The 20078-nt window shown below is 41.1% G+C and overlaps 2 protein-coding genes and 1 long non-coding RNA gene across 5 annotated transcripts in view; 2 read left to right on the top strand and 1 right to left on the bottom strand.

Moving 5' to 3' along the window:
• Nucleotides 1-212: 212 nt before the first annotated feature.
• On the top strand, nucleotides 213-10030 carry TMEM165 (transmembrane protein 165). Its single transcript, XM_063157257.1, has 6 exons — nucleotides 213-377; nucleotides 1958-2183; nucleotides 4610-4785; nucleotides 5466-5648; nucleotides 7754-7859; nucleotides 9131-10030. Exons 1-6 carry the CDS (start codon nucleotides 213-215, stop codon nucleotides 9205-9207), a joined length of 933 nt encoding a protein of 310 aa, XP_063013327.1. The 3' UTR covers nucleotides 9208-10030.
• A 168-nt stretch (nucleotides 10031-10198) lies between these two features.
• LOC134418656 (uncharacterized) lies at nucleotides 10199-14847 on the top strand. The gene is made up of 2 exons (XR_010027836.1): nucleotides 10199-11096; nucleotides 11803-14847. It is a non-coding gene; the product is annotated as an uncharacterized LOC134418656 (long non-coding RNA).
• The window catches only part of CLOCK (clock circadian regulator), a 63561-nt gene continuing 57552 nt past the window's right edge, over nucleotides 14070-20078 (bottom strand). For all 3 annotated transcript variants that reach the window (XM_063157256.1, XM_063157255.1, XM_063157254.1), the window contains exon 24: nucleotides 14070-19601. In XM_063157256.1, the coding sequence (XP_063013326.1) occupies nucleotides 19419-19601 (183 nt within the window). In that variant the 3' untranslated portion in view covers nucleotides 14070-19418. The remainder of the gene's footprint in view (nucleotides 19602-20078) is intronic.

Below are 20078 nucleotides of genomic sequence, written 5' to 3'. Positions count from 1 at the left end.
GGGGTGCCGACCCTCGCCCGGTCACCCCGGCACACGGCGGCGGGCCCAGCCCCCCGGCACACGGCGGCGGGCCCGGCAGCGCGGCGGGGCGGGCCGTCCGTGCGCGGCAGGAAGCGGGCGCGGGCGGGGCGGCGGCGGGGCCGCGGCGCGGGCGGTGACGCGGCGCCCTCAACCGGGGCTCGCGCCGCCCCCCAGCTCCGCGCTCGGCCGCCATGGGGTCCCCGCCGCCGCTCCCGCGGGCCGCCGCGCTGCTGCTGGCGGCCGCGCTGCTGCTGGCGGCCCCGGCCCGGCTCCGCGCCACTCCCGAGGAAGAGCCCGGCAGGAAGAAGGAGCCGCCGCCACCGCCGGCGGCGCAGGGAGCGGAGCCGCGGGCTGAGGTGAGGCGGGGACGGGCCGCGCCGGCTGCCCGCGCTGTGCCCCCCGCGGCAGCGCTCGGCCGGCGCCGCGCTGCGCTTCCGGGGGCCGTCGGGCTCCGAAATTCCCCGCTTTTAGCAGAAAAAGAGGAGGGCTGGAGGGCCACCGCATCCTCCCCTTTTTCTGCTAAAAGAGGGACATCTGCGTCCGACATGGGAAAGTGGTCAGTGCTCCCTTGCCCCCGCAGAAGCAGCTGAAAGCAGGCTTTGTTGCTGCTCCAAAGCTGCTGGGTTTTTTCTCTCAACAATTAATATAAATTCCTTCGCGTTAAAACTTATTCAGCAGTGTTCTCGGTGAGGGGATTCTAGTTCCACTGATCACACAGAGGGATGGAAAAATTCCTGGCGTGTGGCTTGGTGTTGCACATGGAGCACGCCTGGTGTCACATGCACAAACCAGAAAACACAGAGTGCTGCAAAAGGTGAAGGAACTCGGGGAAGTCACAGCGTGTCACACAGAGCGTGGGAGCTAAATATCAACACCAGGAAACTTGGAGCACTGCTGGCAGCAAGTGGAATGCTGGGAAGCCGTCATGTCAGAGCAGGCTGCGGGCTGTCTCTGCTGGTGGATGTGCTGGAACAAGCTTTCTCAGCCATCCCTGGTCAGGGATGTGAACATGGAGATCTTGGGCCTTGTGTTTGATCACAGATACCTTACTGTGTGTAGAATAAACACTTCGGTGAGTGAGTGGGAACTGGAGTGTGCTGGTCTGGTTTCAACACTGGAGAGCCTTAAAGTTAGTTTTCAGCAAACACAGAGCAAGTGCAGAAGAAGCTGATGGAAACTGGTATAAAATTTGGCTTGGGCTCAATCAGTAAAAGTGTATGCTAGGTAATGGGAATAAATTCTTTCATGTGAGATGGGTTAGGCACTGGTACTGGGTGCTCCATCCTTGGAAGTGTTCAAGGCCTGGGTGGATGGAGTTCTGAGCAATCTGGTCTGGTGAAAAATGTTGCTGCCCATTGCAGGGGTATTAAAACCAGATGATTGCTAAGGTTCCGTCCAACCCAACCCATTCTATGAATCTATGAAATTTTAATGCGTCTGAGATGCAGAGATTTTGCAAGGGAAGGAAATTATCCTGACCATTTTTGAATGGGCTTCTTTTTTTCCTAAGGTATCATAGTCACCCAGTTTTATTTTGAAGCACTTACTAATATTTCTATCAGAAAGCTGTTCATGGTTGAGGTCATAAAATGGGTAGGGATTTTCAAGACAGCAATACTGCACCTGAGCTGACCATGTTTTGTTGTAATGGTGGTTCTCATGTTCCGGTAATAGCATGCACAGTGCAGTAATGTTTTAATAATCAGCAGGATCTTCTTGCCAAGTGCCTAACTGGCAATTTGAGGTGGGTGGCAGCCAGGAACTAGTTAATGGTCATTAATGAACATGAGAGGTGTATCTGCTTAAAATGTCACTCTACACAGGGTGCTGTGACAGGAGAAGTACAAGGCTTTGTATTTCTGTGTACCAAGCACTCAAGCCTAATTGACGAGTGTTTAGGATTTGTTTTGTCTTTCTCTCCCCCCCCTTCTTACAGAAAGGCTCCTCGCTGGTTGCTCCAGTCCACGTTGTCAGTGAAGAGTCAGCTGACAAGACCAACCTGGGCTTTATTCATGCCTTCGTGGCTGCTATCTCGGTCATCATCGTGTCGGAGCTGGGGGACAAGACCTTCTTCATCGCGGCCATCATGGCCATGCGCTACAACCGCCTGACCGTGCTGGCCGGAGCCATGCTTGCCCTGGGACTCATGACGTGTTTGTCAGGTCAGCACGCTGCTCCTTCTGCTTTGTTTTATCTCTTAAGGAAGTGATGGGTATGTGTTTATCCAAAAACCTTAAGTGGAATGCAGATAGTACATACACACAGTTTTCTGTTTGGAGGAGAGTGTGAAGCTTTTCATGTGGAGCGTGGCATCTCAGATGGAGTATTTAGGCTCTTCCCTCTAACAAAGTCTTTGCGTTCCCTAGGCTTCAGCTGGTGTTTAAGGAAGGGGAATGAGATGGAGAGCCTAAGCACTTCCTTTGATTTTTGGACTGGATTTTTTTGGTTTTGGTTTTGTTTGTTTGGTTTGGGTTTTTTTGTTTGTTTGTTTTTTTGTTTTTTTGGGTTTTTTTTTGCTCCTGTTAAATTAGTGTGCCTAAAGGGAATGTGGGAGTGGCTTGAGCTTTTCCTCCTAAGGCAAAAGATTCTTTATACGATGACACATTTTCCTCATCTGACTTGTATTCCTGCACACAGAGCTGTTTGGATGTGTGCTGGGAGCTGTGTAAGTGGAATATGGAGGGGCAGGAGTGGAAAGTAAGGTGTCAGGGGGCACTTGAGGAACCTGTAGCCATGGGCACTCAGGTAGCTGTGTTTGTAAAATGGAGCAGCTTCAGGTAGACCAGGTGCAGCGCAGAGTTTGTCTGTGTGCCCATTTCTAACCATGCCCATTTCAGAAATCCTTGAAATAGTGATGATTGGTTTCTACACGCTGGAGACAGCCAGTTCTCTGGCACAGGCTGCTTGGCAAGTGTTTCTGTGAATGGTTTTTGGGTGTGTAGCTGTTGCTGTGTACACACACTGCTGCAACTGTTGCAGCTTTAGTTAGAGCAGTTCCCACTTGCATTGTGTGTAATTTCTCCTGCCCATTATGGCTCTCTTTTTCTATACAAATTTCTTCAAATCTTTCTTAATGCTTTCTTATAAAAGCTCCCTTTTCTGCTTTTATCCCCCAGTTTAGAGGTTCCCAATTATTTATTCCCTTTTCAGAAAGGAATTTGTTTTGTTGTTTGGTTCTTCCTCCCCCACAACCTTTCCTTCTCCTATCTCTTGCCCTTGTTTTATGCAAACTGAGTTTGGAAATTCCTGAGTGGAGTTGCCCACCTTGCTTACATAAAGACATACTCACTTAAACTCTTTAGTTCCAAGTAATCTACTGGGGATATTTTTTCAAGCTGTGCTTGACAAAATAAACTGTCTTACAGTTCTGATTATTTCACTGTGTCTATGCTTATATATGTAAGAAATGCTAGGAAAAAGCCTTTTTGTCTAGCTTTCTTGCATTGTTTTACTGCAGTATTTTCAATCTTTTTAAAGAAATTTAGTTTAACTCCTGGTTTATTTAACTTTGCAAATAGCACTGCTATTTATTTATGTATGTGCTGCGTTTATGAGTAATAAGGCTGATTAATTCTGGTCTCATTCTTACTTCTGGTAGTGGCAGTGCAGAATTATTTCTAGATCATGTAATAACTTCTGATTGCATTTTTCAGCTAAAAAGGTGTGTACAGAAAAGCACACAAAGCAAATATGCTTCCTTTTATCTAATTGCTTGTGGAATAAAGTAGCAGAAACACTTGTGAGTGTATGGTCCAAACAACCTTGAATATAAGGCGTGGACTTTTTATTTCTTCCTATTTATATAGGCCTTTTTCTGTCAAAAAATGCTACGTGGTGTTACTTTGTGAAAACTAAGTACTTTGTCCTGGATAGACATTTCTTATTTAAGAACTAGTTTTGGCTTAGTTTAATCACCCTCAATACATCTAAAAGACATGCTGTGAAGGTTGCTTTTCAGTCTGTAAGAGGGATCTGCCTTTGAAATAAAGAAAGATCAAAGTTGGTCACATTGTGTGTACGTGGGGAATATGAGGAACAGTAATGTGCACTTGGCAAAGGAAGACAGACATGGATACACCCAGCTGGATAATTTGTAGATATGCCTGGTAGATTTACCTCATTGAAAATTTTACTCTGACTTTATCTGATAAATGAAATGATTGGAAAGAGATGCTATCCAACATGTAAATGGAATTACCTGGGATACACTATGACTAATCTAACACAATTACAGATGGTAGTTTAATGGTGTGTATGGAGAAAGACAGGACTTCCACAGACCTTGATGGGAAAGATAATGTTGTTTGGACTGGCTCTCAGGAACAGCAGTGCCTCAGCTTTGGCTGGAGTGCATTGGCTGTGTCTTAGTGGACTTCAGTCTCTGGCATAACCAGTAATGGTTGGAGTTTCTAGCATGTTATCTTCCAAAAGCTTAGAAAATTATACAGAACTAATAAAAGATGCAATATTTATTTATCAGTGGATATTTGGATTGCTGACTTTGCTAGCAAGCATTTCTTAGATGTGGGAAAAACAATTATGATGCTCATGTTTATTTTTTTTAATGACACATTTGTTTTCTTTTCAGTTTTGTTTGGCTATGCCACCACGGTTATTCCTCGTGTGTACACATACTATGTGTCAACAGCACTGTTTGCAATCTTTGGCATCCGAATGCTTCGGGAAGGCTTGAAAATGAGTCCAGATGAAGGTCAGGAAGAGCTAGAGGAAGTTCAAGCAGAAATTAAAAAAAAAGATGAGGAAGTAAGTAATGAAATTGCTGTTGGTGACAGTTGGTGGAAGAATTACAGCTGTGAAGCTGCAGAGCAGCACTGTCATGTTTGGGGTGTTCAGCTGTGTCTGTGACTGATAAACTGACACAGAAAATGTGTGGTAGATGGGATGGAAGTGGTTCCCTGAAGGCTTTTTCAGCAGGTGATTCCAGTCCTGTGGCAAGCCTGGCTTCTTAGGAGAGAAGGGACCTTCTGCTTAGTGTGGGTGTTTTTGATATGTTTTCAATGCATTGCTACCAGAGAGGACACCAGCAGCTTATTCTTGGATCTACTTTTATTTCTTCTAATGGTCAGACACTTTATTTGTAAGCAATACAAGACTGACAATAATCAAAGGTTAGAGCTGATTGCAGCTATATATATGTATATGTGTGTGTATATTTCCACTGATGTGGAGATGTACACATATACACAGTATGTGTATATATTATGTATACACAGTATGTGTGAACGTATGCACAGTATGTGTATATATAGCTTTTTTTTGTAATGGTGACTATAACTATGTTGATAGTGCAGCAGGGAGTGGGTAATAACATTCTAGAAACAAAATATCTAGCTTTATTGCTAAGTGTTTAACTTGGGTTGTTTGGATGACATTTTTAATTTTATGGTTATTTCTTGGTTTTTTTTTTCCCTTGACCTCCACAGCTTCAGAGAACTAAACTGTTAAATGGGCCAGGAGATGTGGAATCCGGGCCAAGCACCACTATACCTCAGAAGAAATGGCTACACTTTATTTCACCAATCTTTGTTCAAGCTTTTACTTTAACATTTTTAGCAGAATGGGGCGATCGTTCCCAATTAACAACCATAGTCTTGGCTGCCAGAGAGGTGAGTGCTGCAGAGTCCCTGCTGTTCTTCTGCCTTCTTTGGGTTGTCCACAGAGGGATAAGAAACAAAATGCTCTTGCGGGAGATATCAGATTCACACCTGCTGCCTTGATGTGCCCCACATGTTTTGTGTCAAGACCTGACAGGAAATGCACTGAAGCTCTGTGTAGTCTTAAAATTACTGTTCCATTATTGGGACTGCATTGGCATTTCTGGAAATAGCTGCTTTATGTCATGCAGCTGACATCAGTTGGGGTTTGTTACACTGTTGGGAGATGTTACAGAAGAGATGTTTCTTTGCTCTTTGTGGTCATTCAGTTTTAATTGGGTAACTTGAAAAATACTTCCATTCCATCAAGCTTTAAACTGTTAGAAAGATAACCTCCTCAGATACCTCTTGTTAAAATATGAGTTAATATGGTTAATATAGAAGGACAATAAATTCTAAACTGCTGGGCACTATGTAATGCTGTAAATTAAATTATATTAATTGTGGTGATTAGAGTGTATATAGCTGTATTACACTTAAAGGAAGATGAAGGCTTATAGTCAAGCTTTTAATAAACATAAGTAGCTTGCATATGCTCTTTCATGCATTGAGATAATTTACATTTTTTTCCCTAGGACTTACGCTTCTTTCAGGTGCATTTTGAGATGTTCCCTAGGGATAAATAGGGCTGTGTAAGGAGGCTGTAACCTGCAGGAACCTCTTGTCTCTGTTACAGTGTAGGGAAGATGTTTAGAGCTAACAGCAGGAGAGGATGATCTCATTGTTCTTGGAAAAAAAGGAAGCACTACAGCCTCTGCCCAATTTGCTAGGCAAGTTGCTTAAGCCCATCTTTTTACAGGGGATTGTTGCCTTCTGGTTTGCATTTCCTAAGTGTCCCCTTAGGAAGTGTCTGTCAGACTCCTTAGTCTGGTTTGTGAAGTGCTGAGCATTGTAGTTAAAACCTGTGGGCTGTACCTGTAGAATATGAAATGTTCATAAGAGTGCTACCAAACAAAAAAAGGATTGAAGGTCTTGATCCTGGCTTTCAGAATCAGTGAATAATTATGATGGAATGGGGGGATGAGATCCACCTTCTGCCAGTGAGGGCTGTATAGGTAATTGCTGGCTGTAGGGGTATCCAGGGATTTTGGGTCTTACTCCTGGGGGCCTCTTTGTTCTGCTGGCCCAGCCCTGCTTCTTCCTGCCCTTCCTGGTGCTTTCCACCTGACTGCTTGGTGCTTGCCACCTTTTCTCACTGGCTTGTGGTTTTGGTTCTTTTGGGCTAGTGAGTGTTGTCTTCAAACCATAGAATTTCTTAGACAGTTTTGCTGTTTGCCTCTTTGAGATTTTGTGCATTCCTTAGGGGATGGCAGCAGCTTTTTTTTTTCCTTTTGGAAGTAAAAGTGTCACATAGAGATGAGCAGGGGACACATGCTGTCCTTAGCTGTGTAATTTCTAAGGGGATCTGAGAAACCTCTTTATGTACTGCGTTGTTCACACACTGAGGAGCTGCTGTTACTCCGTGATGTGAAAAGCTGTTGTTGACAGTAAATTATAAAATAATTTATTATCCTCTGGATTTCAGATCTTTCATGCTTATGCTTCCCCCTTTGAGTGATGGAGCGGGGCAGAGTGTGGAGCACAACTGGGAGAAGCAGGGCAGAGAACTTGGAATGTTGTAGCTGCTGAAAGCTTTCATTTGCAGTTCAAGGACTTATTTTGCTCTTGCTTTATAGATAGGTGGGTGCTCTTCCAGCTGATGCATATTGTGTTTTTCAACAGCTGCCACTTTCCCTCTAGAGGTTGCTTGTTGGTTTAACTACAGCAGAGCCATTTCTGGATCTATGATTACCAACCTAAAGATGCTGCATGGCTGAAACATGCTGTATGCGCCTGTCTTAGGCTGAGTTTAAGTCTGTCTGTCTCACCAGCTGATGTTCACTATCACCAGTCTTTAAGACAGTGCTGAGCAGCAGAGTAGAGGAATCACTAGACAGTATCCTCCATGCCTGGCAGTTTACAACCAGGGAATCAAAGCACTGCTCTGAGGTTGTTGTAGGACTAGTGGGTTTTCAATAGTGATTATTTATCCCTTTGTGCTTTTTTTTTCCCCTTAGGATCCCTATGGTGTGGCAGTAGGAGGAACAGTGGGACATTGCCTATGCACTGGTTTAGCAGTTATTGGAGGGAGAATGATAGCACAAAAAATTTCTGTTAGGACTGGTAAGTGAAAACTGACTCTAACCAAAAAAAATGTAATGCTGGTAATGTTTGTGGGGTAAAGAGCTGCATGCTTGGGAACAGTGTTTCTTGAAACTTTAGGAAAAACCATAAAAACTGGTGGTTTCTTTTGGGTTATTTGGGGATTTTTTTTTGAGTCTTACATCCCACCTCATTTTACTTCACTATTGGCTACTTCTTTTAGGAGACCAGAGGAAGGAAATGTACTATTTTAAATGGTCAGTATTTATTGTTTGACAGTGGATAATAGAAATTCTTTTGCAGTTCTGAGTCTAGACTGTCAGGTGAGCAAGAAAACTGCATCCTAATGACTTACACCAACCATTTAAAAGCCATAAAATCTCCTCTGTGTGGCATAAATGGGTTTTATCATACCTGCTAATTGCAACAGGCAGGACCAGTAAGGTTACATTGCGTTGTATATTTTTCCTTAACTTAGGCAGCAATCTGCTTCCACTGTCAGTGCTATGATGTGGTGAGATTTCTTGCTCCCAAAAATAATCCTGTGAAGCTGTTTCCTATATGTGTTCATTCAGAATGTTTGTTCTGTAGTTGCAAGGTGGTAAAAAAACAGCTTCAGTGCTAAAAGTGAAACATGCATGCTGTTGTGTTTGTTTGCCAAGGAAATTGGTGACAAAATGCTGATCTAACAGTGGTTTCATATGCTCCAAGCACAGTGTGGATCTTGAGCCACAGAAATAGCCTTAGATTAAACCAAAGATCCTTCTAGGACACATTAGTTTGTTTGAAGAGTTGGGGAATATATGCAGTGGTGCTTTCCCAGAATTCTGTCCAAGCCTCTAGCAGATTGTGGCCATTGCAAGCAGTTAATGTTTTTTATACTTTTTCTTTCAATACAGGTGCCTAAAATGTGTTAAAAAATGCTAAATATATGTCAGTCACAATTGATGGCTTGCTCTGGCCATTATTGAGGCTATCCTGTCCTATTTTCTGCCATACAGCCAAATACTCAACAGCAGGTGCTAACCTAGTTTTATACTGGCTCAAGTAAGAGTAAAACAAAGTTTCCTTCTGTGGGCCAGAATATATCCTTGGAGATGCAGTTAGGCAGTGGGTTGGCATATGGGCATCCCAATACTGAGCTGGAGACAACATCCACTGCTTGTAGCATGAATTTCTAAGTAAGGTTATTTAGGAATCAGACATTTTTTTAAAATAATGTCTGTAATGTGTCATGGAAGATAATTACTTTTTGACATCTAATTTCTTCTTGTTTTGTGTTTTCCTTTCAGTGACAATCATAGGAGGAATTGTCTTCTTAGCCTTTGCATTCTCTGCACTATTTATAAGTCCAGACTCTGGTTTTTAAAATTTTTCATTGCTGTAAAAGAACAAGGATTGGAAGCATCAAGCAGTTATTCTTGTGCATTTTTGTATATAATGTACAGAATTCTAGTTAAACAATGCTGAAGATGAGACACTGAACTTTTTATAGCAGATGATTCATGGGACTGATGCATTTATGGACAGCTTGTGCACTGGAGATCTGCTTATTGTCTGGTTTGTTTGTGCTGTGGTGCCTGCTCCCATGGTGGGATTTCAGTGGTTTTCTCACTTGCTGGACCTGGCTCAGCTGACTGCAAGGATCTACTCTGTGAAGCATTGAGAATTCCTCGTTTTTTCCTCTACACACAGCCACCTTTCCTGTTTTTTCAAGAGCTGATTCTTCAGGCCTCTTGAAGCAGACTGTGTTAAGGAGAAAACTGCTGGCTCCACCTCCAAAGATGGTGGGTGATTCCATGGTGCACCTGAGGCTGGATAATCTAAGCAACAAGAAACCTGAGAGCAGTTCCTACGCCATCCAGTGGCTGAGCCAACCAACAGAGAATGTTATAAACTTAATTTAGAGGGAAAACTTCTTAATCAGGGATTTTGATCAGGAAATTGATGTGGGGTGATTAACAACCTACTGTGTTCAATATGCAATCTGGCTGGAGCTAGTATTATTTGACTTTTTTATTTTTTTTTAATATTAAGGTATACAGAAAGTAATGAAGTGGTCCAACTTAACCATGTTCTATTCCCAGGACTGAGAAGTAATGGAATTCTTAGGTTTAGATGTATTCCTGATTTTTTCCTTTTAGGAATAGAAATGTAATCTGGAAGAATATTAATAAAACATAGTGTCTCAATGTGTTATTTTCAGTTTGGTTTTGATGGCTGCCATAATTCCTGCCACAAAGGTTTACCAGGTTTACTTCAGGTGAGGAAAGTTTACTAAATTTATTTTTGTTTCTGATAAATGCCAGCGTTAGGAAGCCTTTGAAAATGTTGAGCACATGCATTTCTACAACTGGATTGTAGAAATGCATGCTTATCTCTGCTCTCCAATGATGATTTGGATTCTGAGCCTTTATAACCCACTAAGATCTGCCTTACAGCAGTCTTGGAAGATAGTAGCCATGGTTTCTAATATTATGAACCTGCCCTTTTGTGAAGCTGAAGTACGAATGGGGCATTATAGATTTGACCATTCCATTTGTAGATCAGAAACAGAACAGCCCCTAATCCTTCTCTTAGGTTTCTCTTTCCAGAAAACCCCTTAAGACCACAGCACTGCAATGCCAGGCACGCACAGTGGTATGAAAACAGGCTGCCATTTTGGGCTGCAGGTCTACATGTTCATGTCTTGGCCCAAAGGAACTGTATGGTTTGGTGGTTTGGGGTTTTTTTGGGTTGTTTTAAGGTGTGTTGTTTGTTTGGCTTTTTTGTTTTCTTTTGAAGCAAACTTTGTAGCCAAAGCTGTAGCCTCTTCTTTCCCACAGTCTAAGGACCCACACTGTACATGATGACTTTCACCTCCTGTAGGGAGTGCATTTGTAGCAGAGCTCATGTTAAAACAAGGCAGGAACAGGGATCTGCCTTGGGAAGAGCCTAAACTTCTGTTTGTATTAACATAACTTCTTGTTATGTTAATCAGAAGTGCCACTGGACGTTCATACAGATCCCTCTCAGGCAGGGTAACTGTGGTGCCACCTGATTTTTCTTTTTAAATGTAGTTGGGAAAAGACACAGGATTTTTTTTCTGAAAATCCAAAGAGCCAACCCAGTTTGCCATGTAGAAAAAAGCCAACCCATGCTCTAATTGTAGAAGCTTCCCAAAGTTTATGTGTGCTGCTTAATGCTATTTTTTATATGAAAAGTTAGGATCACAGGATCAACAGAAGAAGGAAGCTCTTCAAGAGTTTGCATGTAGAGGTAAGCATTAATTTGCAGAACAAATCTCTGCAACATGCACATCTGTATTTTACTATTATGACCTTACACAGATGCTAAGTACTGCTTTTGCCCAGTCATAGCAATGTATTTGGCTGCTCTCAAAGACCAGCTAGGCAGGTTAGTTTGAATAGTGCTGCTAGAGCAGCTTTTTGATTTTTATTTTTTTAAGCATGAACACTGACTTGTTGGAAGTCTAGCATGAAATTAGATAGCTTGTGAAATTTTAGTAAAAGCTTTGAAAGGTTCTTCAGTAGTTGCTACTGGTGACAGTGATTTAACATTGTCGAGTGCCTCTTGGAATTTTTCACAGTTTAAAGAATTGAGTTGGAACATAAGGAAAGACTGTTGAAGGTGATGGAGGGATCCAGTGACATATTCTTAGCAGTGCTGTGTCTGCTGTGCAGTTTCCAGCACAGACTTGGCCTTGTCCCTCCACAGTGTCTCAAAGGACTTGCACCCTGGCCAGCTCTCACCTCTTGGCTGGTGCAGGGGCTGGATTTTAGCAGTTTTTATCAGACTTCTTGTTGTAGCACATTGCCAGCGAGAGGGGTGTGCTGCTGTTCTGTCTCAAAATACCTGGATACTTGAGATATAAGCAATATAGAGTGTATGGGCATTTATATATAATGTAACCAGCTGAAGCCTCGATTGCCACAATCCTGTGTGCTTTCTTGTTCTTTTGTAGCTGGAGAATGTGAAATGCAGTGAGTGAGAGCTCAAGTGCTGAAGGGAAGGCTCTGCAAACTATTGTGTCTACAACATGGGAAACAGGCAACTATCCACCACAGGTTTCCATGCATCCTGCTGCTCTCCCTGCTGGGGTGAGATGCAGCTGATTGCAGTTGCTGCCAAAGGAACCTCAAAAGCAGCATCCAAAACAGGAATTTTACAGCTCTGCCTGCACATGGCACCAGCAGAGGTTTGTGAGTGCACACTGCCAGCAATTCCTCACTTCCACACAATAGGAGTCAAATGGAGATGATGGTCAGTTCTACTGGGATGGAAAATTCTCACATCAACTGAGATGTTTACGATGAGAAAAGCTTGTGGTTGTTATTTTCAAAGGTGCTATTCCCAATTCTTAGCTAAAGCCTGTCTCATTACTCTGTATATGGCAAAGTGCAATAAGCCAAGACTAAAGTAAACTAATCTTCCATCCAGGACAAAGTTTTTCAAAGGAACCCTGTTGAACCAAAGTACAGGACCAGATCACCAGCAAACCCGCTCTGCTAGGGCAAGGCCAGCAGGTGTGTGTGTGCTGGGCTGGTGCCTGGGCTTGCTGCTTTGAGATCTGAGTGAGACACCAAGCTGGAAGACCTGGAAGTGAGAGAGAGGCTGTGTGTGTTCCCTGAGCACTGCAAGAGGCAGCCTGCTGCCATACAGGCTCTCCCTCACCTCAGCTGCCCCTACTGCCCAGGCTGGCTCTGGAACGCTGCCATCGGATTTACGGGAGCGGTTTTGTTTCTAGAAAGAGGTTGGTAGTTCAGTGTATTTCCATGTTTGTCCCAGATACTGTGTATGTAAAAAACAAAATCCCATCTTAAATCAAGAGGATCAGACTGTTTCATCCTAATATAATCTGAGTTATTCTTAATTTCCAGAGCCATGGAAATAATGATGTAATGGCACTTGCTGTACTGATGTGGCATTTTTCCAGAGATGACCTTGTATGGCCCCTGAAGTCAGCACCCTTGGCAAGTTGCAGCTACAGGCTTCTGCTAAGGGAGACGCAGGGTCATTTCTGCAGCATTTCCCATTGACCTGGGCACTAGGATAGCTGTATGTTTCTTTGGGATTACTTCCTTTTCCTTCCCAAGGGAATGTACTTGCAAAGGGTCTGACAGTGACAGCTTGTGCTACAAAGAACACTAGTAAGGCTCTTGCTGTTTTGTTACCCTCAAACAGCTGAAATCTGGAATTTATATCACTAATGCCTGAGTCAGAAGTACAACCAACCTTTGGACTGCTAATCTTTACAAGTACTTAACAGCTTCATTCTCTTATAAACGTGGGTTTTGTTTTCAAGCTTGCATGACAGCAAAATACCATTTAAAAGAATTGCTACAGGTGTGGCAGCAGTTGTAATTAGCACTCTTCTTCATGATAAGTTTACAGAAAAATGTACTGCTCTTTCCAAAGATCGATTTTAAGAAAATTGACAATCTTGCTTGCTACATGCTCTCAATCTTATCACTGATGGGTGGTGACAGTTCTTAACTACAGCTACAGCACTTCTACAGCTGATTTTGTTTCACTCCTGGGGAACAGGGGCCCTATGGCATATAGAAGTAATTTACAGCTTGCACAAGTATTATTTAATTCTCAAAAGCAAAAGATCAGTATCCTCCTCTGGGAGGAAGATATTACAGAAAAAGAAAGTACTGCAGACTGTAAAAAATGGCTAACTGTATTTATAATTTTCTCCAGGCATTCCGTTTCAATTACACTATTTTCTTCCCACCCTCCTTTCCCTGAACATTTAATTAATTTGGAATTATTAATGTTTACACTTTGATCAGTGAAAAGAGGGTCGCACCACCCTGACAGGTTACATATTATCATACAGCTCTTCCAGGCAGGAGCTACATCCTCTCAAACAAGTTGTGGCTGCAGCTAAATGCAAGTCTCTGCTTCCTTGCTCGGTGGCACAGCCAACATTTCAGACCACCTCTCCTCCTTTTAAAATATTGCTCTTTGACATTTCACCAGCAGAAGAAATACCCCGACAGGGGAGTGGCACCAATTTAGAGAGGCATGTTTTGCCCATGAGAGAACATGAGGGAAGGGCTCTGCCCAACCAAACCTGCTGCAGTGCTCTCCATCCTTTGGCAAGACCAGGAGCTGTAGACATGAGGGTATGAAAGCAGTTTTAACTTGTGCACACTCAATCAAGTGCTGTGTGAGTAAATGCCAAGGCAGTAATGTAAATACACAAATCAGAGGTCTCTAGCCTTTAGAGTGGGGCATCAGTTTATAAAGAGATACAGAGAGAAGACAAGGAAAAAATACAGTATGCATTTTACTGAAATCTCACAAGTCATTTGTCTGGGTAGGGGAGAGAAGATAAAAGTGACATCAAGCAACTTCTCACAAGTCAGTTCTGTGGGTGGGGGAGAGAGAGTGCCTTTGGTACAGTCGTGGGAAGGGTAAGAGCGCTTCACTGTGAAACTTGGATAAAACTGACATCAAGCAACTCAGAAAAAAACCTCTAGAACCTTAGAAGCTACAGAAAGCAAAATTTTAAATGAGTTACATTTATTCAGTTAAAAAATTGACAGTTAGTAATGGTCACATGAACACCAGGGAACTGTATCTACATTTCCTGACGTCAATATGAACGGCACTAGGGTTTTTCTGTTTGTTTTCTTTTACGTATATAAATCTAATGCCAGTTAAAAAAATACAAAACAAAGCTGAAACCCAAGACACTGTGAAATCAACACTGCTTAAAAACTCAAAAGTCAATCTGATATATTTGAAAATAAATATTTTTTACCTTTCTTGTTAGAAAAAGACAGCTCACCAACTGCTTTCAAAGCAGTTACATCTTTAAGACCATTCCCAAAAGTGTTTCATAAATAATTACCCATTGATTGATTGTCTATTAATGCAGCATCTCTCAGTCATAGCTGGGGTCTCTGTTATTAGGCCATAAAATGTTTTTTTCAGACACAGTGTTTTGTTCCCCCCCCTTCCTTTTTATTTAGGTATACTTTCTTTGAATATAGCATATCATGCTGGCAAAATTCATGCAGATGGCATAGCATGAAATATCACAGAGTTTAAAATCACCTGTTTAAAAAAGACAAAAAAAGAAAAAGACAAGGAATGTAGTGTTAAAAATCATGGTAGTGAAAAAGCAACTACCCGGTCTCATGGACAACCAAGACAATTTCAAATGTTCTCTCACAGCTGTCTCATCTACTATGATTTGTTTAAATATGTCTTTTTTAATCCAAATTAATTTCATTCTCTTCAATTTTTTTCCACCAGGGATAAGTAAAAAAATAAAAGGTTAATTATTAAAACTAGTCTCTTTTCCCTTTTAATCAAAATAACCATTTTCCAGCCCTCTGACTGTACATCTAATTTTAATAATTATTTCAAATAGAGAAGCTTATGAATCTGACACGTTTGACATCTCCTGATGCCGTGACATTTAAAACACTCATAACAATACCTGGGTTAAATCTCTGAAAATATAAATGATTCTTGAATCGACTTTAACATTTGAAAAAGGCCACATCTTTAAACCTTCATAACATTTTCACACAATTTATAATCCTAAGGGACACTTAGAATTACTGAGCAGGCAAACGAGCCTCCAGATGATTCTCTCTCATAGGCAACTGTGCAACTAAAAAGCCTCCTTCCAAGGAAGCTATCATCCCTAATCCCTTCCCCTGGCCATATAAAACACAAAGGCAACTAGTTTTAGAAGCCTTTTTAATCCTGCACTTTAAACCTCAAGGATCACCATAATAAAGAAACATTTTCCAGAAATGTCTCTCTTGACAGTTTTACATGTTATTCCTTGTTGCGCCCCCTTTTTAACAGTTTCACTGACTAAAGAAATAAACTGTTTTTCAAATAGTCTTTTCAGTAAAGTGCTTGTTATTACTCAAAAAAAAAAAAAAAACCCAACCAAAAAGAGAAAGTGCTATTTAAGTCTTAAGATAATTTCTTTTTCCTGTGAAAAACTGCCTGATATATCTTTACTTTATTCATTTTTACATAAAGCTGAAATGAAACTTATTTCTTGTAAGGATGCTGGGTTACTAATTTTGGTGTTTGGCAGTGGGCAAGATGCCCACAGAAGGTGGTGACACACTGGAACCATAGTGCAGAAGGTAAACCTTCTAGATGAAGTGGAAGGCATATGGAGAGCTCCTACTAGAATCCTTTCATATTTATATACAAATATAATATATATTAAATATAATATAAAAATAGCTATATTCTTTTTTCTCTCTGAAGTTATCCCAGACACTTTTCTTCAAAGCCTCACCCATTGCAGACAATGTCTATCTCCTAAACTCCATGCAAATGCCATCCTCTTCACGCCACTATGTATCACCAGCCCATTTCTTCACAATCCTCCCCTTAACAGACCCCTTCCCTTCTGTCAGAGTCATTCTGCAACACTTCTGCTCCAGAACCTGCAGCATGATAGCACTCACTGTCGTGCTATTTACCAGGATGTTGCAAGTAAGTCTGTAGTAAATGAGTCAGGCAGAAGCAAAAGGCTGATTAAGAAAGAGGCAACAGCCTGGTCCTCTTCTCACTAAAGCTCAAGGACAGTTCAGGAACTGATTCAGCAACAGGAAAAGCTGCAGACCTGTTAAATATACACTTTTTAGTCACTACTTGTGAACAAAGCATCTCCATACTTGCACACAATCTGGACTAAGTCCTACACACTTGCCTTTGTAAAGTTTGCCTGATTCACATCAGGAATTCTTCAAATGTGTATTTTTCCAGTTCCTTAGAATTTCTCCATCTTCTATCCTTTCTCTACTAGCTGGCAGTTCTGTAATTGAATGACCTCTCTCTGAGGCTACAAAAAGCTTCTTGATCAAAGCATATGTTTCTCTACTCTCTTTCAGCAGCCACGATATCCCATAATCTAATTTCTCTCTCCTAGTTTAGCCTTTTTACTGACAGACCTGTAGCAGCACACCAGAGTATCTGGGGAGGGGAGAATGGGAAGAAAAGCTGAATTTTTTTATATAAAAAGCTGCACCATTAACTGTCTGGCTGGTATCTCTAATTTCTGTAATTCTCAGTATAATAGCTTAATACACCTATTTTACCATTATTCAGTAGTTCTAACAGCACTATTAAAGCTCTCCCAGTTTTATTTTTTAGCACTATATTTTTATTGTAATTGGTTAAAGAAATTTGTGTATAACCTATTTTCCATTAGGCAGAGAAGTGATAGCACAGCCCTCTAGTCAATGCAGCTTCATATAGAAACAGGTGGAATGGAGTGGTAGGGATAGCAGAGCAAGGCAGGATTTCTTTACATAGAACTTTAGAGAAACAAGTCTCTGACAATTATCCCAGTCTGAAGAATGCCAGAAATCCCTTTAAAGAAGGGAAAGTGTTTCTTGCTATGTTTGGTATTGGCATCTGTTCCTTGCTCCAGGTTGCAATAGGCTTTTTGGAGCAGAGAGCAATCGGATTCTCTTTGGTACTGTGTTTCTCACACTCTCCTTCCTTGTTCACTGCTTGGCTTTTTGGTGCCAAGCACTTGCTTTATGACTGGGGAATAACAAAGGTCTAATGCTGGGACACGTGCAGAGGCAAAGGCTGGCCCCAAAACGTAACCAACGGCATCAAAGGCTTGGCTAAACTGGCATTACCTCCTGCGGGTTTGGTTCATCCAGTAATACAATCAAACTGTTCCACAGTACAAAACAGACCATCACCATTTGTTACATTCATTCAACTCCTCCCTAGTATTCAAGATTAATCCAGCTTTCTCTCCCTAGCACTAGTTTTAACTGCTTTTACTGGTTTTTGTTTCTAATTAATTATCAGATCTATCAGCATTTGTTAATTTTCCTCTCAAGTTCTGGTTTCCAAAAACTAGTACCATAAAAACCTACCAACGTTTACTTAAATAGCACATATCTGTTGGAACTTTTTATTTTCTTTATAAAGTGAAGTTGCCTTCTGAAGTCTTAGTTCAGTGATAGCTCTTAAATCAATAACTGGTAGTGTTAAATGCAATCATGGTCTCCCCCAAAACACACTTTAAATGCTTCCAAAAACGATTTTAAAAAATCAGCTTATTATTTTTCCTTCTGCAAACGGAGTCCTGTCTTTTAAGGTTTGCTTTATTTTTTTCTTTTTTTTTTAAGAGTATTACCTTAAAGATCTGAGATTTTTGAGACTGTATTTCTGGCTACTGTCTGAGGGGGAGTACCAGTCAAAAATATTCATGGTCTCAACTCAGACCACTGTTAAAATTAACACAATACAGAAATATCTATGAAGTAGATACACAAGTTTGGTTGACAATGTGCTAAGACTTCAAAATTGAAAATGGTTACAGATTCAAGACACTGTAATTCAAGATGTTCAACATTATCACCTGAATTAAAATCAAGGCACTATGGGTTTTGTTGTTGTTGTTAAAATGACCCTGAATTAGTTCTGACTAATTTTTGAAGGAGAATAAAAAGATTCCAACATGGTTTAACAAGTTACAATTCTCACCACAGAGAAAGTGGTTAAAAAGTGCCCAAAAGGTTATTAAATGTAAATATATTTTTGTGCAAATTACTCCTATAACTGAAACATTCTTGAAAATTACTGTCATTTTTTTTAAACCTTTTACATAAATATTTCCAACTATGAACTATATCAAAAGATAGCTTTGGGGAATAAAATTCCAAACCATCCGCAAGAAAGCAGTGCAAATTCCTATTTTTCAAATAAAATGATGAATTCATTATGAAATGATGGATGATATTTATGAATCTGAATGTCCTGAACACTGATGCATGATCACCAGTTCAAACAGCTTCATCAATAATTTAACTTCAAGCAGTCAACTAACCAACACACTATACCTCACCAAACAAACCCTGACATCACAGACAAAGCACAAACAAGAGACTTGTGCCCACATTAAGGGTGAAAATAATGATGCATCATGTTGTAAACAAAAGGGTAGAACAGAGGAAAACATTAGTCTGAGCATGGCGTGAGAATTTAGGGAAACATATTCAAACCTACAAATAACAGATTACATTTTCATGCATCATATAAAATATTTTGCTCTTTCTCCTTTTATGCAGACATATACACAATATTTTACAGCATCTGTACAACAGAGAACTGGATTTCACACAACATTTTCAAAATATTTACTGTCCTGTAATCATCTGAAAAAAAATTAGATGGTTTTTGGACTATATTTCTGGCATTTTTTCCTGCTAATTCAAAACAATTGCTCCATGTCCGTTTTAATACTTTAAAAATGTACAGGATTGATAAAAATACCAATATTTTCAGCATCACTCTCTTTTCAGTCACATTTGGAGATTTCACCTGGACAAATTACAACATGGCAGCAAATCCTTTAGAACACAGAAACTGGGGCAACGCTCAAAGTTGGCCATGTCCCCATCATCATCTTGTGGTTTTTCTTAACAGATTCCAGAAGTTAGAAGTAGATCTCAACACCACAGTGCTAGAAAGCCTTCATACTGTTACCTCTGTAGCTTCAGTGCAACTGTTTGTGGGGCAGCCCCTCCTGGCAGTTTGCTTCAAAAAGAGGCAGCGCCCACACTACTGTGGCTGAACTTTGGAAGGATCAGTCATCTTGTCAGTTCTGTGTCGTGACAGCTGCTGCTGCTGCTGCTGAGACTGATGCTGCTGGTGGTGGGACTGCGTGAAAGTGCTTTGTTGTAGTGGGAAAGCAGCAGAGAGAATAAGCTGAGCTGACTGATTTCCATGAAGTAACCTGGATGTCTAAAACATGAAAATAAAAAAAAATTATTTTTTCCTGCTGCACTGAGAAACATGGGCCCAGCTGCTTTTTAACTTTTTATAAGGGTTCAGTCAAAATAAACTTCAGATTTGGCCAGTTAAGCTCAGCAAACAATGCAAAGATTTGTTCATACTAATACATTTAACCAGCGCATCTGAACAATTAATAAAGCAGCTGTAATTGGTCTCTGGAATTTCTGTGGTGATAGGTAGGAATACATGGCAATTAGTCTTCATTTCACACCACAAAAGCATAGCAGGGAGTAAAGAATCTATTTGAGTAAGTGTAGGTAGCTGTCATTGCAGCCAAATGAAAAAATAGTGCATGATTTGGCACAGCTCACATTTATTCCCCACAGACAAAATGCACAGTCAAAGAAAATGGTGCATTTGCAGATCCCAACATCCCCTCTGAAGGAGACTTATTACTGTGGGAAATGGTACTTGGTTTTAACAGTA

This window comes from Melospiza melodia, chromosome 5 (genome assembly GCF_035770615.1).
Source record: "Melospiza melodia melodia isolate bMelMel2 chromosome 5, bMelMel2.pri, whole genome shotgun sequence".
Classification (NCBI taxonomy): domain Eukaryota; kingdom Metazoa; phylum Chordata; class Aves; order Passeriformes; family Passerellidae; genus Melospiza; species Melospiza melodia.
This window is presented reverse-complemented; position numbering and strand designations above follow the sequence as displayed.

Excerpts from the sequence above, each read along its gene's own strand:
- TMEM165 (XM_063157257.1), top strand. The coding sequence starts at position 213 with ATGGGGTCCCCGCCGCCGCTCCCGCGGGCCGCCGCGCTGCTGCTGGCG. Across the intron at positions 4,786-5,465 it reads TTAAAAAAAAAGATGAGGAA|CTTCAGAGAACTAAACTGTT; the intron begins GTAAGTAATGAA and ends TGACCTCCACAG. Across the intron at positions 5,649-7,753 it reads TAGTCTTGGCTGCCAGAGAG|GATCCCTATGGTGTGGCAGT; the intron begins GTGAGTGCTGCA and ends TTTTCCCCTTAG.